The following is an 18,029-nucleotide window of genomic DNA, read 5'->3' on the forward strand; positions in this document are numbered from 1 at the left end:
CGCGGCCGTGTGGGCCCGACATCATGTTGGCCCGACATCATGGTGTCAAGTCGGGGTCGCGGCCGTGTGGGCCCGACATCATGGTGTCAAGACGGGGTCGCGGCCGTGTGGGCCCGACATCATGGTGTCAAGACGGGGTCGCGGCCGTGTGGGCCCGACATCATGGTGTCAAGTCGGGGTCGCGGCCGTGTGGACCCGACATCATGTTGGCCCGACATCATGGTGTCAAGTCGGGGTCGCGGCCGTGTGGGCCCGACATCATGGTGTCAAGACGGGGTCGCGGCCGTGTGGGCCCGACATCATGGTGTCAAGTCGGGGTCGCAGCCGTGTGGGCCCGACATCATGTTGGCCCGACATCATGGTGTCAAGTCGGGGTCGCGGCCGTGTGGGCCCGACATCATGTTGGCCCGACATCATGGTGTCAAGTCGGGGTCGCGGCCGTGTGGGCCCGACATCATGGTGTCAAGTCGGGGTCGCAGCCGTGTGGGCCCGACATCATGTTGGCCCGACATCATGGTGTCAAGTCGGGGTCGCGGCCGTGTGGGCCCGACATCATGTTGGCCCGACATCATGGTGTCAAGTCGGGGTCGCGGCCGTGTGGGCCCGACATCATGGTGTCAAGACGGGGTCGCGGCCGTGTGGGCCCGACATCATGGTGTCAAGACGGGGTCGCGGCCGTGTGGGCCCGACATCATGGTGTCAAGTCGGGGTCGCGGCCGTGTGGACCCGACATCATGGTGTCAAGTCGGGGTCGCGGCCGTGTGGGCCCGACATCATGGTGTCAAGTCGGGGTCGCGGCCGTGTGGGCCCGTCATCATGGTGTCAAGTCGGGGTCGCGGCCCAAGACGGGGTCGCAGCCGTGGGCCCGACATCATGGTGTCAAGTCGGGGTCGCGGCCGAGCTTTTCTGTTCAAGACATTCGCCATTTCTCTGCAAATCAGCCAAGCAAAGCAAGCACGATGTCGACAGAACAGCGGTCGTGGTGGAGGGAGGTGTGGAAGGTGCACAAGGATAAAGATGTGCGAGTTGAGTTTGCACTGCGGCGAAGGGAGCAGCAGCAAGGGGATGAAGATGAGCGTGGCCAGCAGCAGAGCAGGGCGGAGGCGGTCGAGGGTGATGACGATGTGTTGGGAGACTTGATGGAGACCAACGGCGAGGTTCACGGAAACATGTTTGGCGCACTCGGCTCCCGATTTGAGCACGTGTGCCTGCACTTCGTGCTTCGTCCCAACATCTGGCCGCACAACCAGGCCATCGCGGATCTGCCCCGGCTCACCCCATTGCAGGTGCTGCGGTATGGGCTTGGTGAGGGCGATGACGATGACGAGGATGATGATGACGAGGATTGGGAGGATATGGACGAAGATGAGGATTGGGACGACGAGAACGACGATGAGTGGGATGATGAGAATGATGACAGCGACGATGATGGCTGGGACGAGGACGAGGAACATGAGGAAGGCGAGGAGGATGAGGGTGAAGATGAGGATGATGACATTGCGGACTTTGAATTTGAGCGAGTGGGTGCCCAGGATGGTGCTGGCATTGCTGATCTCTTGGCTGCTCATGCAGCAGCACAACGACAGCGACAACAGCAAGACCAGCAACAACAGCAACAACAACAACAGCAACAACAACAACAACAACAACAACAACAACAACAACAACAACAACAACAACAACAACAACAACAACAACAACAACAGGAGCAGCAAGAACAACAGGAAGATGGTCAGGCAGACCAACAGCAGCCACAGGAGCAGCAAGAGCAGCAAGAGCAAGAAGAAGGTGGGGAGCAGCTCGGCCAGCGCCAACGGCTGCTCAACGCAATGCTGGCGATGCTGCCCGAGGGCTTCCGCAACATTGCGCGCCAGCGCGTGGCCGGGCTTGTAAACGCCGGTGGCAATGACGATGGTGATGGCAATGATAATGGTGACGCCCGCAACGACGGTGGAGACGAAGTGGGGGGTGAGTTTGCGGGCATGAGTCGTCGGGAGCGTTGGCGTGCACTGCTGGGTCAGCGGGACGCCGCACAACAGCACGAGCTGCAGCAGCAAGACATGAACACGTGGCATGAGCGGCCGCCGTTGCTGTATGTGGTGGGTGACATTGACTGCCAGCACCTGACACAGCACGACGACGGGCGGGTGGTGCTTGATAGCCTGTGGACCCCCGGCACGACCACGCTGGTTGATCTGTTCTTGGCGCTGCAGTCGCTCCTGCTCACGCCACAGGACCACGGCCTGCTCGGCACCAGGGCACTCGTACTTGCAAGTACGACCGCGGAGTGCAGCACGTGCGGCCACGTAGGCAGTGTGCCGGAGAGGTGGAGGCCGCAGCCGTCGGATGCGCGCCACCTGGGCACGCCCCCAGCACCAGACACGGGCGCGCTGGACAAGGAGGATGCGCTGCTCGCTGGCGACGAGATTGTGACGATTGACGGCATTGTAACGCAGGCCGAACGCCAGGCCATCCTCGATGACATCAAGTGCTATGTCACCCTGGAGACGATGCTGGACAGCGAGCCAGGGACGGTGTTTGGGTTTGGGCTGACCGTCGACTACTTCCACAACGGCGTTGTGCGCGGCATCACGTCCCCCTGCGAGTACATGACGTGGGATGCGTTTGAGGGCGGTGCACGACGTGGCATGTACAAGCTGCCGCTCATGGCGTTTCTCCCGCTGTACCTCACTCGCGAGCACGCCGAGCGCGCGTACCCTTTGCTGGAGTACATGCTCAACCGCCTGTCGCACACGGTGAGCGACTGCCCCGTGCCGGGCATCAACCACTATGTGCCGAAGCCAGACAAGCTGCGCACGCTCGCCAACATGCTCAACTCGACTGTCGTGTCTGCAATGAAGGCCGAGGCCGAGGGCAGCACGGAGCAAGCGCGGCGGCGCGATGTGCTGGCCCAGCCGCTCTCCCTTCGCCTGCTTGAGGGCTTCCACCAGATGGTGCGCGTGGTCAAGTTTGTTCTGGACAACGACCCGCCACTGCAGGCGGAGCTGGACGCGATGATGGACCGGTTTGTGTCGGCGCCCCCGGAGCAGCGCACCAAGGCGCACTTCCGCAACCTTGGCGAGCTGCTGGCCCTCGTCCCCTTCTCGCGCTTCCGGTGGGAGGACATTATCGAGGCGTATGTGCAGGAGAGCATGGTGCGCGGGGTGCGGTGGTACGTGGAGGAGCACCCACAGCTGCTTGACGAGGACTTGCCTGCGGACGAGCGGGCCAGCCTGGTGTTTGCGGCCATGCGTGTGTCGCGGACGCTGCTGTGCTTCCAGGCGTTTTTCGTGCGGAATGTGGCGCAGCGGGCGTCGTTTGACGACGTGCTGTTCAGCAGCGATGCGCGGTGTGGGCGGCTGCCGTCCTCGCTTGCTGGGGAGATGATGAGCATGACCCGCCAGGTGCACGCGCACCAAACCTGGAACGACTACTTCAACTTTATTGGCCACCCGCCCACGGACGCCGATACGCTCCAGGCCATGCTTCTCTCTGCCCTCCGCAGCTCCCAGCAGCTCGGCTACCACTCCACCTGATCCTCTCTATTCATGTTGTTGTTCTCTCTCTCTGTGTGTGTGTGTGTGTGTGTGTGTGTGTGTGTGTGTGTGTGTGTGTGTGTGTGTGTGTGTGTGTGTGTGTGTGTGTGTGTGTGTGTGTGTGTGTGTGTGTTGTGTGTTGTGTGTGTGTGTGTGTGTGTGTGTGTGTGTCGAAGCGCTTTTGCTCTTTGCTTGCTTCCCTTGCCGTCTTTCGCCTGCGCTTGTGTCGCGACTGGATTCAGTCGATCGTTCGCAATAAAAGCCTTTCAATTCCACTGCACCAAAGCACAAAGCACAACCATGGCGGATATCGAGGCAACCACTGCCGCTGCTCCCACCGAGGAGGTCGTGTTTGGAGACCATGTTCGCAATTGCTTGTGTGCTTTGATTGTCGCATACTGCTTCTTGCTGTGTCGCATCAACATTATTAACCTTTTATTGGTGAAGAAGTGCACCTGGCAACCCTTTACGCCGTTCACGCGATTGTTTCATGAGGTGTCATCCACTGCTTCTTCCGCCCCATCTTACTCACACACACACACACGCACACACACACACGCACACGCACACGCACACGCACACACACACACACACACACACACACACACACACACACGTACACACACACTAGGCAATCATGGACGCCAAGGCGGACGAGCAGCAACAGAAGCCAGAGGAAACAAGCGACAAGCCCGAAGAAGCACCAGCCGCAACAGCGACAACAACAACAACAACGACAACAACAACAACAACAGAAGCGGGCGCCGCGGATGGCGAGGAACAGAAGAAGGAGATGAGTGAGGACGACGACGACGACGAAGATGACGACACCGAGCGCCGTCGCCGCGGTGCACGTGATACATCGCCCACATCCAAGCCACAGTCGGAGATCCAGGCGTTCAAAGTTGATCGGGAGAAGACGTGCCCGTTGCTGCTGCGTGTCTTCACACGGTTCCGGGGCCACAACCGTCTTGACGATTACCGCGGCAAGCGCGTGCCATCCAACGAGTTGCAGATGTACACATGGTCAGTCCACCGTCCTTGGATGCATGTGATCGTGTGTGTTTGTGTGTGTGTGTGTGTGTGTGTGTGTGTGCTTTTGTTTGTGTGTGCTTGTGTGTGTGTGTGTGTGTGTGTGCGAGTGTGTTTAACTCCGCCTGTCTTTCCTGCGCCGTCCACGCAACCTGCAGGATGGATGCCTCCCTCAAGGAGCTGTCTGTGCTGATCAAGGAAGTGAACCTGCAGGCGCGCCGCAAGGGCACAAAGTTCCTTTTCTCCGCAGTCTACTTCAACAAGTGCGATGCCATGTCTGCGTTTGCACATGTGTGTTGCGGTTGCGGTTGTGTGTGGGTGTTTTTTTTTTTTGTTTTTTTTTTTGGTTGCGGCTGCATCTGTACAACTCTTGAGGGCTGTGCGTGCGTGTGAACCACCCCCTGCCATACCTTCCCCAAGTCCCCACACCGTGCCTCTCGTGCTTGTGCCTCTCCAGCCGTGGGCAGGGCGCCATGCGTGACCTCGGTGTTGTCATCAACGGCGAGAAGGTACATTGGCTTTCCGGCTCGCCTCCGTCTTTTGTCCTGGCCAATGATCATGCCCGCATACCGCTTGCCTTGTTTTGAATGTCTCCATGTGTGTCTCTCACCGTGTAGACCGGCGTATCTGCCTTGCTATTTCTTCATTCATCTTCCTTAAACCCCACGCCTGTGTGTCTGTCTGTCTGTCTGTCTGTGTGTGTGCAGACTGGTGACGATGAGAGGACGCTCAAGTCGGTCAACTTCCGCATTGGCGACTATGTCGACCTCGCCATCATCCCCGCCGACCGGTAAGATGTGAATGTCATGAGGCTCTATGGGGAGGGGGACTTTTCATTTCGTTTCATTCCTTTTGCTCTAATCCCCCATACCAACAACTCACCCATCACACAACACAACACAAAACAACACCACAAAACAACACAACACACTATCAACACACTATCAACACCGCACCCCACACAAACAACACCTCACACCACACCACCACACAACACACCACCATGACACCGCCACCAGCCGCGGTGCTCCGCCTGCTGCCCGCCACAGCGACCGCCCCTCCATCCACGACCGCCTTGGCCGCCGACCATCAGATCCCCTGCGCCGCCCCCGGGACTTCCATGACCACCGCGACCGCGACCGTGGCCGTGACCGTGGGTTTGACCGTGACTTTGATCGTGATCGTCGTGCGTATGAGCGTGTGCGCGGCGGGCGTGAGCGCAGCCCTGGTCGCCGTCGCCGCCTCGACGACTATGATGCCCGCCCCCGCAGGCGGCCGTTCGACACCCACGACCGGCGCTGATCAACACACACACACGCACACGCGCCACACGCGCGCACGCGATTGCTTGGGGGAACGTGCGAAATATTGGAGGGTGGTGTTTTGATGTTGTGGAGTGTGCAGTTTGCTGTGTTCTGTTGTGTTCTGGTTGATTTGTGTCTTTGTCGCAATACAGCTCCCGTTGGCTGGGACATTCGCTGTTGGCCCTGCCGGCTGCTTGTTCACTGGGTCAACAACACAAAACAAACCAAGGAAACACTCGACCGACGCTCAACAAAGAAGAGAGAAAGACAACAGCACACGCTCATTACAGCAAACACAAGCAAACGAACAAAGGCACACTTGCACGTGCACAACAGCAGCAGCTTTGGGCACTGCGAAGGTGCATCACGTCACTGCCGGGTCCAACAACAGCGCCAGCAGCGACACGCAACCGAGTGCCTGCAGGCACGCCAAATGCCGCAATACACACGCGTGCGGGTGCGAGCAGCAGCGTGCTCATGCGTAGTACTGGAGATCCTTTTTCTTCTTGGCAGCAACCTCCACAATGGCCTCCATAAAGTCTTCGTGCGAGATGAGCGACGCCTCGCGACGCAGCGCAATCATGCCCTGCAGAACAACCCAAGTGAAACAAGTGGCGGCAGCGGTGGTGGTGGAGAAGGAGGAGAGATTTCGTGAGGACATGGAAAGCAACAGCAGACGTGAAGTGTAAGAAGGAACACGCATGTGGTGGATAGGTGTAGATGCAAAGCGACACGTGGTACAAAGGGTAACTTGCTGGCACATGACAACCACCACAACACAACTACAACAAACAAACAAAAAAAAAAAAAAAAAAAAACAAACAACACCGTTGTGCTGAGCACTGACCGCCTCGACGCAGACGGCCTTGCACTGGGCGCCGTTGAAGTCGTCTGTGCAGCGCGCAAGCTCCTGGTAGTTCACGTCGGGGCTGGTACAAGCACGAGGGGGAGGGAGGAGGGGCGGAGTGGGTTGAGAGTTTGACGGCTCGTTCAAAGGAAATGTTCGGGGCAAGTGCGCATGCACACACACACACAGACACACACACACACACACACACACACACGCATGCACATGCACACACACACACACGCACACACACACACGCACACACACACACACACACGCACGCACGCACAGTTTGGGGTGAGCTCACCTGACGTTCATCTGCCTGGAGTGGATCTGCATGATGCGAGCACGGGCGTCCTCGTCCGGATGGGGAAACTCAATCTTGCGGTCGAGGCGCCCGGAGCGGAGCAGCGCAGGGTCCAGAATGTCCACGCGGTTCGTCGCAGCAATCACCTGAGTGGTGGGTGGAGGCGGTGGTGGTGAGGAAGACAATGATGAAGGTGAACGTGGGACACACACACACACACACATAAATGGCGGGCGGGGCACCTTGATGTCGTCGCTGGAGGAGAAGCCGTCAAGTTGGTTGAGCAGCTCAAGCATCGTCCGCTGCACCTCGCGGTCGCCCGCCTTCTCGCTGTCGTAACGCTGCACACACACACACACACGCACACACGCACACACACACGCAAACACACACACACACACGCAAACACACACACACACACACATGTCAGCTCGCACGCACGCACACAATCACTCAATCCCTCCCTCAATTGCCAACAGCAAAGCCACAGCCAGACATTGAACGTCCCCCTCCCCTCCTCTTTCATTCACACAAAAACAAACAACTCAACAAACCACAGAACAACACACAGCGTGTGCCAAGTGGCGTGTACGGACCTTTGTTCCGATGGCGTCGAGCTCGTCAATGAAGATGATGGCGGGGGACTTCTCCTTGGCCAGCGCAAACGCATCGCGCACCAGCTTGGCTCCGTCGCCAATGAACATCTGGGCGGTGGAAGGCGAGCGAGGTGGGACGAACACACAAGGGTTGAGCATGGGGTGAGACGGGCGAGAATTGGCCGGGCTAGTATGGGTGTTGATGTGCTGTTTGTCACATGTCTAAGCTCATGAAATAGGAACGCACGCAAACACACAATCAAACACACACACACACACAACCTAACACACACATAGTACAGACAGACACAGACACAAACATGCGCACATAGGGACATCTGACCTGCACGAGCTGGGGGCCTGCGAGCTTGAGGAAGGTGGCGTTGCACTGGGCAGCGCACGCACGTGCCATGAGGGTCTTGCCGGTTCCGGGAGGGCCGTACATGAGGCAACCTTTGGGCGGCTTGATGCCGATGGCGTCGTACTTGTCCTTGTGCGTAATCGGCAGCACAACCGCCTCAATCAACTGGAATTCGAGGGAGGGAGGAGAGCAAGGGGCGTGAGCATGTGTGAGCATGTGTGAGTGTGTGTGTGTGTGTCTGTGTGTGTCTGTGTGTGTCTGTGTGTGTGTCTGTGTGTGTCTGTGTGTGTGTACGTGAATGTGTACGTGTGTGTACGTGTGCGTGAATGTGCGGGCATGATGCCGCGGCAGACGATGACTCCACACACGACCTCCCTTCCCCTCCGACACGCACACGCACACACACACACACACAAAACCCATCGATGTGTCGTGCTGCACACCTCTCTGATCTGCTTGTCGAGGCCACCAATGTCCGTGTAGCTCTCCGTGGGCCGCTCGTCCACCTCCATCGCCTTCACCCGCGAGTCGTACTCTGGCGGCAGGCGGTCGAGGATCAGGTACGAGTCTTTGTTCACCCCCTACAGCATCACAATGCGCGTGCGTGTGCGTGCGTGTGTGCGTGTGTGCGTGTGCGTGCGTGTGTGCGTGTGTGCGTGTGTGTGTGTGTGTGTGTGTGTGTGTGTGTGTGTGTGTGTGTGTGTGTGTGTGTGTGTGTGTGTGTATTCATTAGCAATTGTGGGAGTGAAGTGAGTCAGTGTGGATGCATCAGCAAATTGCAATGGCTCCCGCTTTGCTTGCACAACACACGTAACCACCACAGCAGCAAAGACCAGTGTGCAGTGAGGTGCTGACGTACAATGAGGTCGCCGGGCTTGAGCCCTTCCTTGGAGATGAGCCCGACATTCGGCAGGAAGATCGTCTGCAGCACACACACGATGGGTGTGTTTGTGGGTGTGTGGGAGAGAGTAAAACACAAACAGACCAGGCACACGCACGCGCGCGCGCGTGCAGACAGTGTGCGGTTCACGTGGTGCACACATCGCGCATAACCGGTGCATACGGATGCCGTCACACCAAACACGGGCAGCGCATTGCGTGTCGGCTACGCTTGAGATCAAACAGGTCGTGTTGGAGCGAGTGTGTGTGTGTGTGTGTGTGTGTGTACCTGGCGAGTGGAGGTCTTGATGACGGCGCACTTGCCCTTCTTCTGCGCATCCGAATCCATCGACTGCCCGTCCTGCTCCTGTATCAATCACCAAACGCAACAGCGCGGCGATGCAACCGGCAACACAGCAGTCAGCGCTTGCATGGGCAGCAGAGCCCATTCATGCCCCCATTGACATCAAAGGCGCTCGCTCGCACAAGCACGCACACACACACACGTACAAACACGTACAAACACAACACACACACACCTTGTCCTCTTCGAGGTCCAGGAGCTGGCAATCGTGCAACACACGATGGGAAGCAGACATAGTAAACACGGTGAGCACGGTGAGCAAGGTGAGCACGGTGAGCAAGGTGATCACGTGTCTCATGCCCGACACGTGGGTCAGTCCGGACAGAACAGCACAAACCCCTGAGTGTGTAGAAGTGGCAGTGCAGAGCGCGCAGGTAAAGGCGCGCGCACACACACACACACACACGGTGGCATGACCCACCTCGACAATGTTCGACACAAGATACGGCAGCTGCTTGTGCTGCTTGACCTTCTCCTCGTTCTCCTTGATCTTCTCAATCATGTTCAGGTTCTCGTGCTCCATGCGGGCAATCTCATGGTGCACAAGCTACACGCAGAACCACGGTATGTTGTGAGGAGAGCGTCATTCGTGATGGGCAGCATGCTTTCTCTCCAACAGCACACATTATCAACGTCAAGCACACGTCACGACAACCACGCACGCACACACACACCCTGGTTTCGTCGGCGAGGAATGACGCGCGCATATCAATCTCCTCTGTGGTCCATGTGTAAACTTCCGGGTCCAGGTCGCCTCCCTGTTTGTTGTGTTGTGCGTGAGGAAGAGAAGAAATAAGAAGAAACGCATGGCAAGCGCAGTGAGCCCATCACACAACGCAACTCGCCCGTTGACAGCCAATCAACAATCAACCCCAACCCGCGCACACAACCAAACACACACACACACACACTCACACACACACACACACACCCACACACATACACACACACACAAACAAAAAACCATGGACACAATCAACAACCGTCATCACATCTGCCCGCCTTATCATTCTGTTTCTCACCTGGGCACCCATGGCCTCCTCCAGCGTGGCCATCGCGGTGTGTGCGTGTGTGTGTGTGTGTGCTTTATGTGTGTATCCGAGTGCTCTGGCGTGCTGTTGACGTACAACTTCTGTTCACTCCCTTCTCGCTCGCTCTGTGCCTGTGTCGTCTGTTCTCTGCTCCCTCTGCAGTTGTCGTTGTTCCCAAATGAACATCAGAAGCAAAGAAGCAAGAAGAGGAAGAAGCAGAGAAGAAAAAAACGATCTTGGTTCCAAGAGCAATTTTGCCTTTTGTGAGCAAAGTCAAATTTGCCCACCAACAACAGCGGCAGGCAAACACACCGCGAGAGCACACAACAAACAAGCAAGAAGAGAGTGGGTGGTGCCCGCTTGCTTGTCTGTTCCTTCCTGCCTTGCTCTCGGCTGCATCAACGCCTCACTCCAAACACACGCCGATCTCACGGTTCAGTCTCAACTACCGCCATGGCTTCCCGGATGAGCGTGAGTGCCTTGCCGTCTTGGAGGCTCGACCCCTTGCCCGCTCTTGACTGTGCATGTGTATGGCTGTGTGCAACTCGTGCGTTATTTGTTGAACGTCTTGCCACTGAGTTTCGACCACAACCCCATGACTTGTCTCCAAACACAAACCGCAACACACACACACACACACGCACGCACGCACGCACACACACGCACGCCACACACCCTCAGTCTGTTGATCCGGATGAGCCCGAGTACTTCCAGGACAACCCTGTGCCCGAGATGCGGGGCACCTTGCCCGGCGATGCTGAAAATGGGGCCGGTCCCGTTCACGAAACAACGCTCTCCACCATCCCCGACGAGGAGGAGGCGCGACAACAGCAACAGCAACAACAGCAACAGCAGCAGGCGGCTGAAGACAGCCTGCGGCCAATCACAAACGGCAGCGGCTCCAAATCGCAGCTCTTCCGGAAACCCACGCTGGGGCCAATCACCAACGAGGAGTTTATTGCGCAGGAGCTGAAGGTTATCATTGACGATGAAACCCGCACACTGGACTCGCTCATCCAGGCCACGCGCGAAGGCAACCGCTCCTTCGTGCAGGCCATCCTTGAGCAAGACATGGGCATGCGCGTTGTGAACCGCGTGGACGACGAAGGCCTCACGCCCCTGCATTACGCTGCCCGCTCCGCAGACGTGGACATGGTGCAGCTGCTGCTCAGCAACGGCGCAAACCCGCTTGCCCCGGGCGAGGAAGACATCACGCCACTGCATGTTACCGCCAAGCTATGCAACGAGCAGATCCTGCGCGCGCTGCTGGAGTACGTGGCGAAGAAGAGCGATCTGCAGACGGAGGACGCATATGGGTCCACCGCACTGCACTACGCCGTCATGCGCAAGAACGACGACAAGTGCGCAGAGCTGCTCATCTCCAAGGGTGCAGATGTCAATGCAAGTGACGCCCAGAAGCTCACGCCGCTGCACGTCGCAGCAACCTACGGCCACCACAAGGTGCGTGTGTGTGTGTGTTTGTGTGTTTGTGTGTTTGTGTGTTTGTGTGCATGTGTGCATGTGTGTTGTGTTTGTTGCTTTGTCCACACGTGTGTGCGTGTGTATGCATGGTTTGTTCACAGCAGTGGTAATTCTGATTGCACACTTTCCCGTGCCATTCCCTTCTCCTCATTTCTTTCCTGCTCATTGTGATCACCACACCCACGCACACCCACGCACACGTACACACGAACAAACAGCCTGTTGCACTGCTGATCAAGCATGGTGCAGATGTGTTTGCGCAGGACATTGACCGCGGCACACCGTCAGTCTTGCGTTGATGTTTGTTCGTGTCTACGCATGTGTGTTTGTGTCTCGTCCTTGTTTTGCATGCGAGCACTCATCACTCACGCACACGCACACAAATACATACACACGCGCATGCGCGCACACAAACACACAAACACACAAACACACGCACACATACACACATACACACGCACACATACACACATACACACGCACATACAAACAACCTCATATACAAACGCACGGGCGCACGCACGCACGCACACACGTCTGCACCGACCAACCCCAGGATGCACGCTGCTGCCATGGGCGGACACAACGCTGTGCTGCGCAAGCTCATCGTTGGTGCCGGCGACCAGATTGCCGCGCTGCTGGAAGACCCGGATGCACAGGGCAACACGGCACTACACCTCGCAGTCGAGAACCAGCATGTGCGGGCAACCAACATCCTCCTCCGCCGCGGCGCCAACACAGAGGCGCAGAACGACACGGGATCGACCCCCCTGCATCTTGCAGCACGCGGCACGAAGCAGCGTATCATCACGCTGTTGATGGAGCACAATGCACAGCTGAACGCCCGCGATGAAGAGTTGATGACGCCGCTCCACCGCGCCGCCATGTTCAACAGGGTGGAGATTATCAAGCTGCTCACCTCCGCTGGTGCTGACCCGGATGCTGTTGACAATGACGGCTTCACCCCACTCATCTGCGCATGCTGGAAGGGCCACGAGGAAGCGTTTAACCTTCTCCTCGACAACGGCGCCTCCCTTCTTCGTGGCGACAAGCTGGGGTATGCTGATTTGTGTGTGTGTGTGTGTGTGTGTGTGTGTGTGTGTCTGTGTCTGTGTTTCTGTGTGTGTGTGTGTGTGTGTGTGTGTGTTTCTTGTGTGTGTGTGTGTGTGTGTGTGTGTGTGTGTATGTGTATGTGTCTGTGTGTCTGTGTGTGTGACTGGGCTGCTTTTTCGCGTCGTTTGCCTCCCCTGATGCTCACAAGTGACCTTGCACTCACATCACACCTCGCCCACGGTGTCCATGTATACAGTAAAAACGCGCTGCTGTGGGCTATTGATGAGCACCAGAAGGCCATTGTCAACGACATCCTCAAGTGGTGCACCCACCACAACAACACCGCCCCTCTGCGCGTCTGCGACAGGTATGTGTGTATGTGTGTGTCTGTGTCGGTGTGTGTGTGTGCGTATGTGCCGGTGAGTGTGTGTGTGTGTGTGTCTCTATGTGCGTGTCTGTGTGTGTGTGTGTGCACGTATGCGTGCTTCGATTTGTTCACAGGCTCAACGCTGCTAGTCCTCCCCAACCCCTTCCCCCTTCACGTATCACTCACCACCACCACCACCACCACCACCACCATGACGCTGCGCCCATGCTTTGGTGTGCAGGTACTCCAACACGGCACTGCACGTTGCTGCGCAGGTTGGCAACACCGCCATCGCCGCCAAGCTCCTTGAAAGCGGCGAGCGTGACTTCTTCCTCGAAGCGCGCAACGACGAGGAACGCAACCCACTCCACGAAGCCGCCGTGCAGGGCCACGTCAACATGGCGCTGCTGCTCATCAAGACGGACGCGCGCCTGCTAGAGGACGACGACTACCAGCGGAACAAACCGCTGCATCTGGCGGCAACACACGGTCACGCCATCTTTGTCGAGCGGCTCCTCGCCCGCGGCGCTGCCATCGACGCAAGGTGCCCGGCATGCTCATGATGATGATGATGATGATGATGATGATGATGATGATGATGATGATGATGATGATGATGATGATGATGATGATGATGATGATGATGATGATGATGATGATGATGGTGGTGGTGGTGGTGGTGGTGGTGGTGGTGGTGGTGGTGGTGGTGGTGGTGGTGGTGGTGGTGGTGGGGAGGTGCTTGCTTGCGTCTTCAATTGCGCTTTGTGAACCCCCCACCGTCACCACCACTGCCCATCACCACTCACTGCACGACCCATGCTGACGATGGTGTCAGGAACGACTTCCGGTGGACGCCGCTGGACTGCGCTGCGTTCCGCGGATATGTCGACGTCGCCGGTGTCCTCGTCAAGCACGGCGCGCCCGTCGACAGCACAGACAACAACAAGGTGATGCCCGCGGCGTTGGTTGAGAGTGCGTGGGTGTGTGGGTGTGTGGGTGTGTGGGTGTGAGCGTGGGTGTGGGTGTGGGTGTGGGTGTGGGTGTGTGGGTGTACCCGCATTTATGTGGTTGCGTGCATTTGTTATTGTGTACAAGAAATGATACACATTGTAACGTGAACCGTTGCCACTTCTCTCCCTCCCCTTGTCTCTCCTTCGTCCCGCTACACCACCCACCCTCCCACCCCCTCCACGCCAACTGCATCTCTCTGTGTGCAGATGACGCCACTGCATCTTGCTGCCAGGAGCGGGCACGTGGACGTGGTGACGCTACTGCTCAACTCCAAAGCAAGCCTCGCCCTCAAGAACGCCGACGGCGAGAATGCACTGGTACGCACTCACAATCCTTGAAGACTGGATGAAGAAGCAGGAGGGGCGGGTGTTCAGTCGCTTGTGTTGAACGAGGGATCTCTTACATCGTACACGCAGCGATTGTGTGTCAACACGAATGCCCCAACACACACACACACACACACACACACACACCTACACACACACACTATGCACGCCCGCTGCTCCCGCTCACACCATCTCACCAAATTCACACCCAACCACACTCACACATGCACGTCCTCACCTCTTTGACTCTCTCCCCTTCCCCTCTACCTCCAAGGACATGGCTGTACGGCACGGGCGGGTTGAGACGGCGCTTGCGATCATCAACCACGAGCGGTGGGAGCAGGCCATGGACAACTGCGACGAGCACGGCATCACCCCGATGAAGCGCATGATCATCCTCATGCCAGAGGCAGCCCTCGCCGTCCTCAAGGTGTGACTGCTGGTGGTGGTGGTGGTGGTGGTGGTGGTGGTGGTGGTGGTGGTGGTGGTGGTGGTGGTGGTGCCGTACTGATGGTGGGAGCACTCGTGCGGTTCACCATGGTCATGTTCTCACGTCACCCCTCCTGTGTGGTCCATGCGTTATCTCTCTCTCTCTCTCACCTACACACACACGGACATCCACACACATCGACACTCACACACCCACCTGCATGCAATGTTTGCGCTGCATGTGTTGTTGCGACACAACAGCGGTGCTGGTGCGACAACGGCCGGCAGCCAACGGATGCCGACTTTGCAATCACATACACGTGGAAGTACATTGACGAGGAGCAGAGCACCGGGTTCCACTCGGACGTGGAGAACATGCCTCTCTGGCTCATGCAGAAACACAACCGTGCGGAGCTGCTGGCACACCCTGTCACAGAGGCGCTTGTCTTCTTCAAGCACAAGCACTTTGGAGCCATCACCTACTACCTCAACCTCGCCTTCTACGCCCTCTTCCTCTTCTTCCTCACCTTCTTCATCGTGGATGTCCCCATGCGCCTGGGGGAGACAGCCGACCTGGCGGGTCTCTCCGTCGCCGCGCAGTTCATTGTCGTCGTGTTTTCCACCTTCCGTGTGCTGGCCGAGGTGGCACAGATGGCCTTTGACCGCTCAAAGTACTTTACCGACTTTGTCAACGTGCTGGAGTGGGCGGTGTTCACGACGTCGCTTGGGTTCTTCATTCCGTTCTACATCGGCAGCGAGCAGACGGTGGCGCAGTGGTCGAGCGGGGCCGCGGCCGTGTTCCTGGCCTGGGTCAACTTTGTTGCGCTCATGCGCAAGCTGGATGCGTTTGGCATCTACGTGCTCATGTTCGAGGAGACAGTGATCACGGTGCTGAAGGTGCAGGTGGTGTTCTTCCTCTTTGTCATTGGTTTCGCCCTCTCCTTCTTCATTCTCTTCCAAGACACGTTCTACTTCTCAGATATTGGGCGGTCCATCATGAAGACGCTTGTCATGATGACGGGCGAGTTTGAGTACATTGATTACTTTCCGGACGAACTTTCCTTCGAGGTCCTCCCATACTTCATGTTCGCCCTCTTCGTCATCATCATGCCAATCATCCTCATGAACCTTTTGGTGAGTTTGCTGTCCATCCTGCGTGCGTGTGTGTGTGTTTGTTTGTTTGTGTGTGTGTGTGTGTGTGTGTGTGTGTTTGTTTGTTTGTTTGTTTGTTTGTTTGTTTGTTTGTTTGTTCGTTTGTTGGTGACATGCCGACGTTGTCCACGTTTGCCTTCCTTTCCTCTTGCTTGTCCCTCACCCCCCCCCCCGCTTTTTTTTCTCGTTCCTTCCACCCGTTACCAGGTCGGTCTTGCTGTTGGCGACATCCAACGCATTCTCGACAACGCCCGCCTTAACCGCCGCAAGATGCGCGTACAAGATCTGCTGCCGCTGCAGGCGTTCCTGGTCTGGATGCACTCCAGACTTCCCTTTATCAATGATCGTGATGTGGATACGTTCTACCGTGCGACGTACAAGCTGCACGTCAACAAGCGCTCCTTCTGGCGCTGGCTCGCATCCCGCATCATCACCTTCAAGCAGGAATACTCAATCGTGGTGCGTTTAATAGTGATGTGTGTGTGTGTATGTGTGTGTGTGATGTGATATGATGTGTGTGTGTGCATGTGTCAGCGCGCCTCATTCAACACTCTCGTCTGCAATGACTGACGCCAACCATTGTCGCCACCATCAACCAACCACCCAACCACCATCAACCATCAACCATCGACTACCAGGATCTGGACACGCACGTTGAGATGACGGAGTTGGAGAAGCTTCAAGCGGCAAACCGCGGGCTCACACGCGATGTCAACAAACTCCGCAAGAAACTGCGCCAGCTCACGGCCGTTGTTGAAGACCAGGCCCTCCTCATCCGCGACATGTGCCACGGTCGGTGCACTCTTCCTGCTTGTGTGTGTGTGTGTGTGTGTGTGTGTGTGTGTGTGTGTGTGTGTGTGCGTCTGTTTGTCTGTCTGTCTGTCTCTGTGTGTGTCTGTGTCTGTGTCTGTGTCTGTGTGCGTATGTGTCCAACCGTCGTATGCCCCTCTGTGTGCTTGCTTCTCACCTCCATCCCTTTCTGGCGCCATTGTTTGCGTGTGTATAGCCAATGATATTGAGCTTGACTGGGACTGAAGCGGTGCTCTGGCCTCACATTGCGCTTGCGTTCACAAAGTTAATTGCGTTTGTGTCATTCTGTGTATTGTTGTTCATGTGTGTTAACGCTGGGGTTTCTTTCAAGCACAAACAACGTGGTTGAGTGCCATGGAGTTGAGAGTGAGTGAGAGAGATTGTGTGTGTGGGTGCGTGTGTGCGTGCGTGGGTGCGTGCGTGGGTGCCTGTATTTTGGATGTGCTTTGGGCATGTGTTCATGAGATGCTGAGTGGCTTTTGTGCATGAATGGTGCTATGGTGTTGGGTCAATTGAACGCATATGGAATGAAGCAATGAGAGGACAGAGAAGCTGGCTGAACGGTACAATGAGTGAACACAGGCCAAGCAAGGACATACAAACGAAAGCACACAAAACGCAGTGAGCAACAGCTGCTCAGTCAATCTGCTGCACAGACAGCAGTCCTTGGGGTCTGGGATGATGGTGGCGGTTAACGCATTAAGGGGGGGGGGGTGCACGTGAGAACACGACCACCGATCGCGCGAACATGACACACATGGCTGGCAATACATCGCACACACACTTCACACACACAGCCACACACACACACACACAGCCACACACACACACACACACACACACACACACACACACACACACACACACACACACACACACACACACACACACACACACACACACACACGCACAATACACAAGTGCATGCACAAGCATACACATACCCTCACGCGTTCACTTTAACGCGCTTACACACGCATATACCCCCGCACACGAACCACGCACACCACAAAACCAAACAGACTTGTTACGGTATAGAAACTGGACCCAGTGGTTTTTTTGAAGTTCCCCCCCAAAAGAGACGAAAGTGTCGGCGAATAGCTTGGCGGAAACCCGGCCCCATAGGGAATACAGCCGCTGCT

The 18,029-nt window shown here is 56.9% G+C and overlaps 4 protein-coding genes across 4 annotated transcripts; 3 read left to right on the forward strand and 1 right to left on the reverse strand.

Moving 5' to 3' along the window:
• Positions 1–23: 23 nt before the first annotated feature.
• Positions 24–3,612, forward strand: PTSG_04758 (uncharacterized protein; the record flags this gene model as incomplete). Its single annotated transcript, XM_004994019.1, has 1 exon — positions 24–3,612. The coding sequence occupies one exon, from the start codon at positions 24–26 to the stop codon at positions 3,534–3,536; it is 3,513 nt and encodes a 1,170-aa protein (XP_004994076.1). The 3' UTR covers positions 3,537–3,612.
• A 199-nt stretch (positions 3,613–3,811) lies between these two features.
• Positions 3,812–6,117, forward strand: PTSG_04759 (histone deacetylase complex subunit). The gene is made up of 6 exons (XM_004994020.1): positions 3,812–3,881; positions 4,168–4,562; positions 4,727–4,831; positions 5,026–5,077; positions 5,276–5,358; positions 5,588–6,117. The coding sequence occupies exons 1-6, from the start codon at positions 3,837–3,839 to the stop codon at positions 5,868–5,870; spliced, it is 963 nt and encodes a 320-aa protein (XP_004994077.1). The 5' UTR covers positions 3,812–3,836; the 3' UTR covers positions 5,871–6,117.
• Positions 5,927–10,471, reverse strand: PTSG_04760 (proteasome 26S subunit). The gene is made up of 13 exons (XM_004994021.1): positions 10,249–10,471; positions 9,901–9,984; positions 9,648–9,773; positions 9,402–9,425; positions 9,152–9,229; positions 8,843–8,905; positions 8,427–8,564; positions 7,966–8,148; positions 7,623–7,730; positions 7,269–7,367; positions 7,027–7,172; positions 6,720–6,801; positions 5,927–6,458 (listed from the first exon to the last, which is right to left on the reverse strand). The coding sequence occupies exons 1-13, from the start codon at positions 10,279–10,281 to the stop codon at positions 6,348–6,350; spliced, it is 1,275 nt and encodes a 424-aa protein (XP_004994078.1). The 5' UTR covers positions 10,282–10,471; the 3' UTR covers positions 5,927–6,347.
• Positions 10,472–10,523: 52 nt separating this feature from the next.
• On the forward strand, positions 10,524–17,432 carry PTSG_04761 (ankyrin repeat domain-containing protein). Its single transcript, XM_004994022.1, has 13 exons — positions 10,524–10,728; positions 10,939–11,718; positions 11,958–12,022; positions 12,296–12,796; positions 13,049–13,159; positions 13,401–13,703; positions 13,995–14,106; positions 14,377–14,487; positions 14,771–14,926; positions 15,187–16,059; positions 16,285–16,536; positions 16,716–16,869; positions 17,084–17,432. The coding sequence occupies exons 1-13, from the start codon at positions 10,711–10,713 to the stop codon at positions 17,110–17,112; spliced, it is 3,465 nt and encodes a 1,154-aa protein (XP_004994079.1). The 5' UTR covers positions 10,524–10,710; the 3' UTR covers positions 17,113–17,432.
• Positions 17,433–18,029: the final 597 nt, after the last annotated feature.

The sequence above is a fragment of the Salpingoeca rosetta genome (assembly GCF_000188695.1).
Source record: "Salpingoeca rosetta unplaced genomic scaffold supercont1.11, whole genome shotgun sequence".
In the NCBI taxonomy this organism is placed as follows: domain Eukaryota; class Choanoflagellata; order Craspedida; family Salpingoecidae; genus Salpingoeca; species Salpingoeca rosetta.

Excerpts from the sequence above, each read along its gene's own strand:
- PTSG_04759 (XM_004994020.1), top strand. The coding sequence starts at position 3,837 with ATGGCGGATATCGAGGCAACCACTGCCGCTGCTCCCACCGAGGAG. Across the intron at positions 3,882-4,167 it reads CCGCTGCTCCCACCGAGGAG|GCAATCATGGACGCCAAGGC; the intron begins GTCGTGTTTGGA and ends CACACACACTAG. Across the intron at positions 5,359-5,587 it reads GCCATCATCCCCGCCGACCG|CCGCGGTGCTCCGCCTGCTG; the intron begins GTAAGATGTGAA and ends CACCGCCACCAG.
- PTSG_04760 (XM_004994021.1), bottom strand. The coding sequence starts at position 10,281 with ATGGCCACGCTGGAGGAGGCCATGGGTGCCCAG. Across the intron at positions 8,565-8,842 it reads TCAAGCCCGGCGACCTCATT|GGGGTGAACAAAGACTCGTA; the intron begins GTACGTCAGCAC and ends GTGATGCTGTAG. Across the intron at positions 6,802-7,026 it reads TCCAGGCAGATGAACGTCAG|CCCCGACGTGAACTACCAGG; the intron begins GTGAGCTCACCC and ends TGCTTGTACCAG.
- PTSG_04761 (XM_004994022.1), top strand. Across the intron at positions 12,797-13,048 it reads CTTCGTGGCGACAAGCTGGG|TAAAAACGCGCTGCTGTGGG; the intron begins GTATGCTGATTT and ends CCATGTATACAG. Across the intron at positions 14,107-14,376 it reads ACAGCACAGACAACAACAAG|ATGACGCCACTGCATCTTGC; the intron begins GTGATGCCCGCG and ends CTCTGTGTGCAG.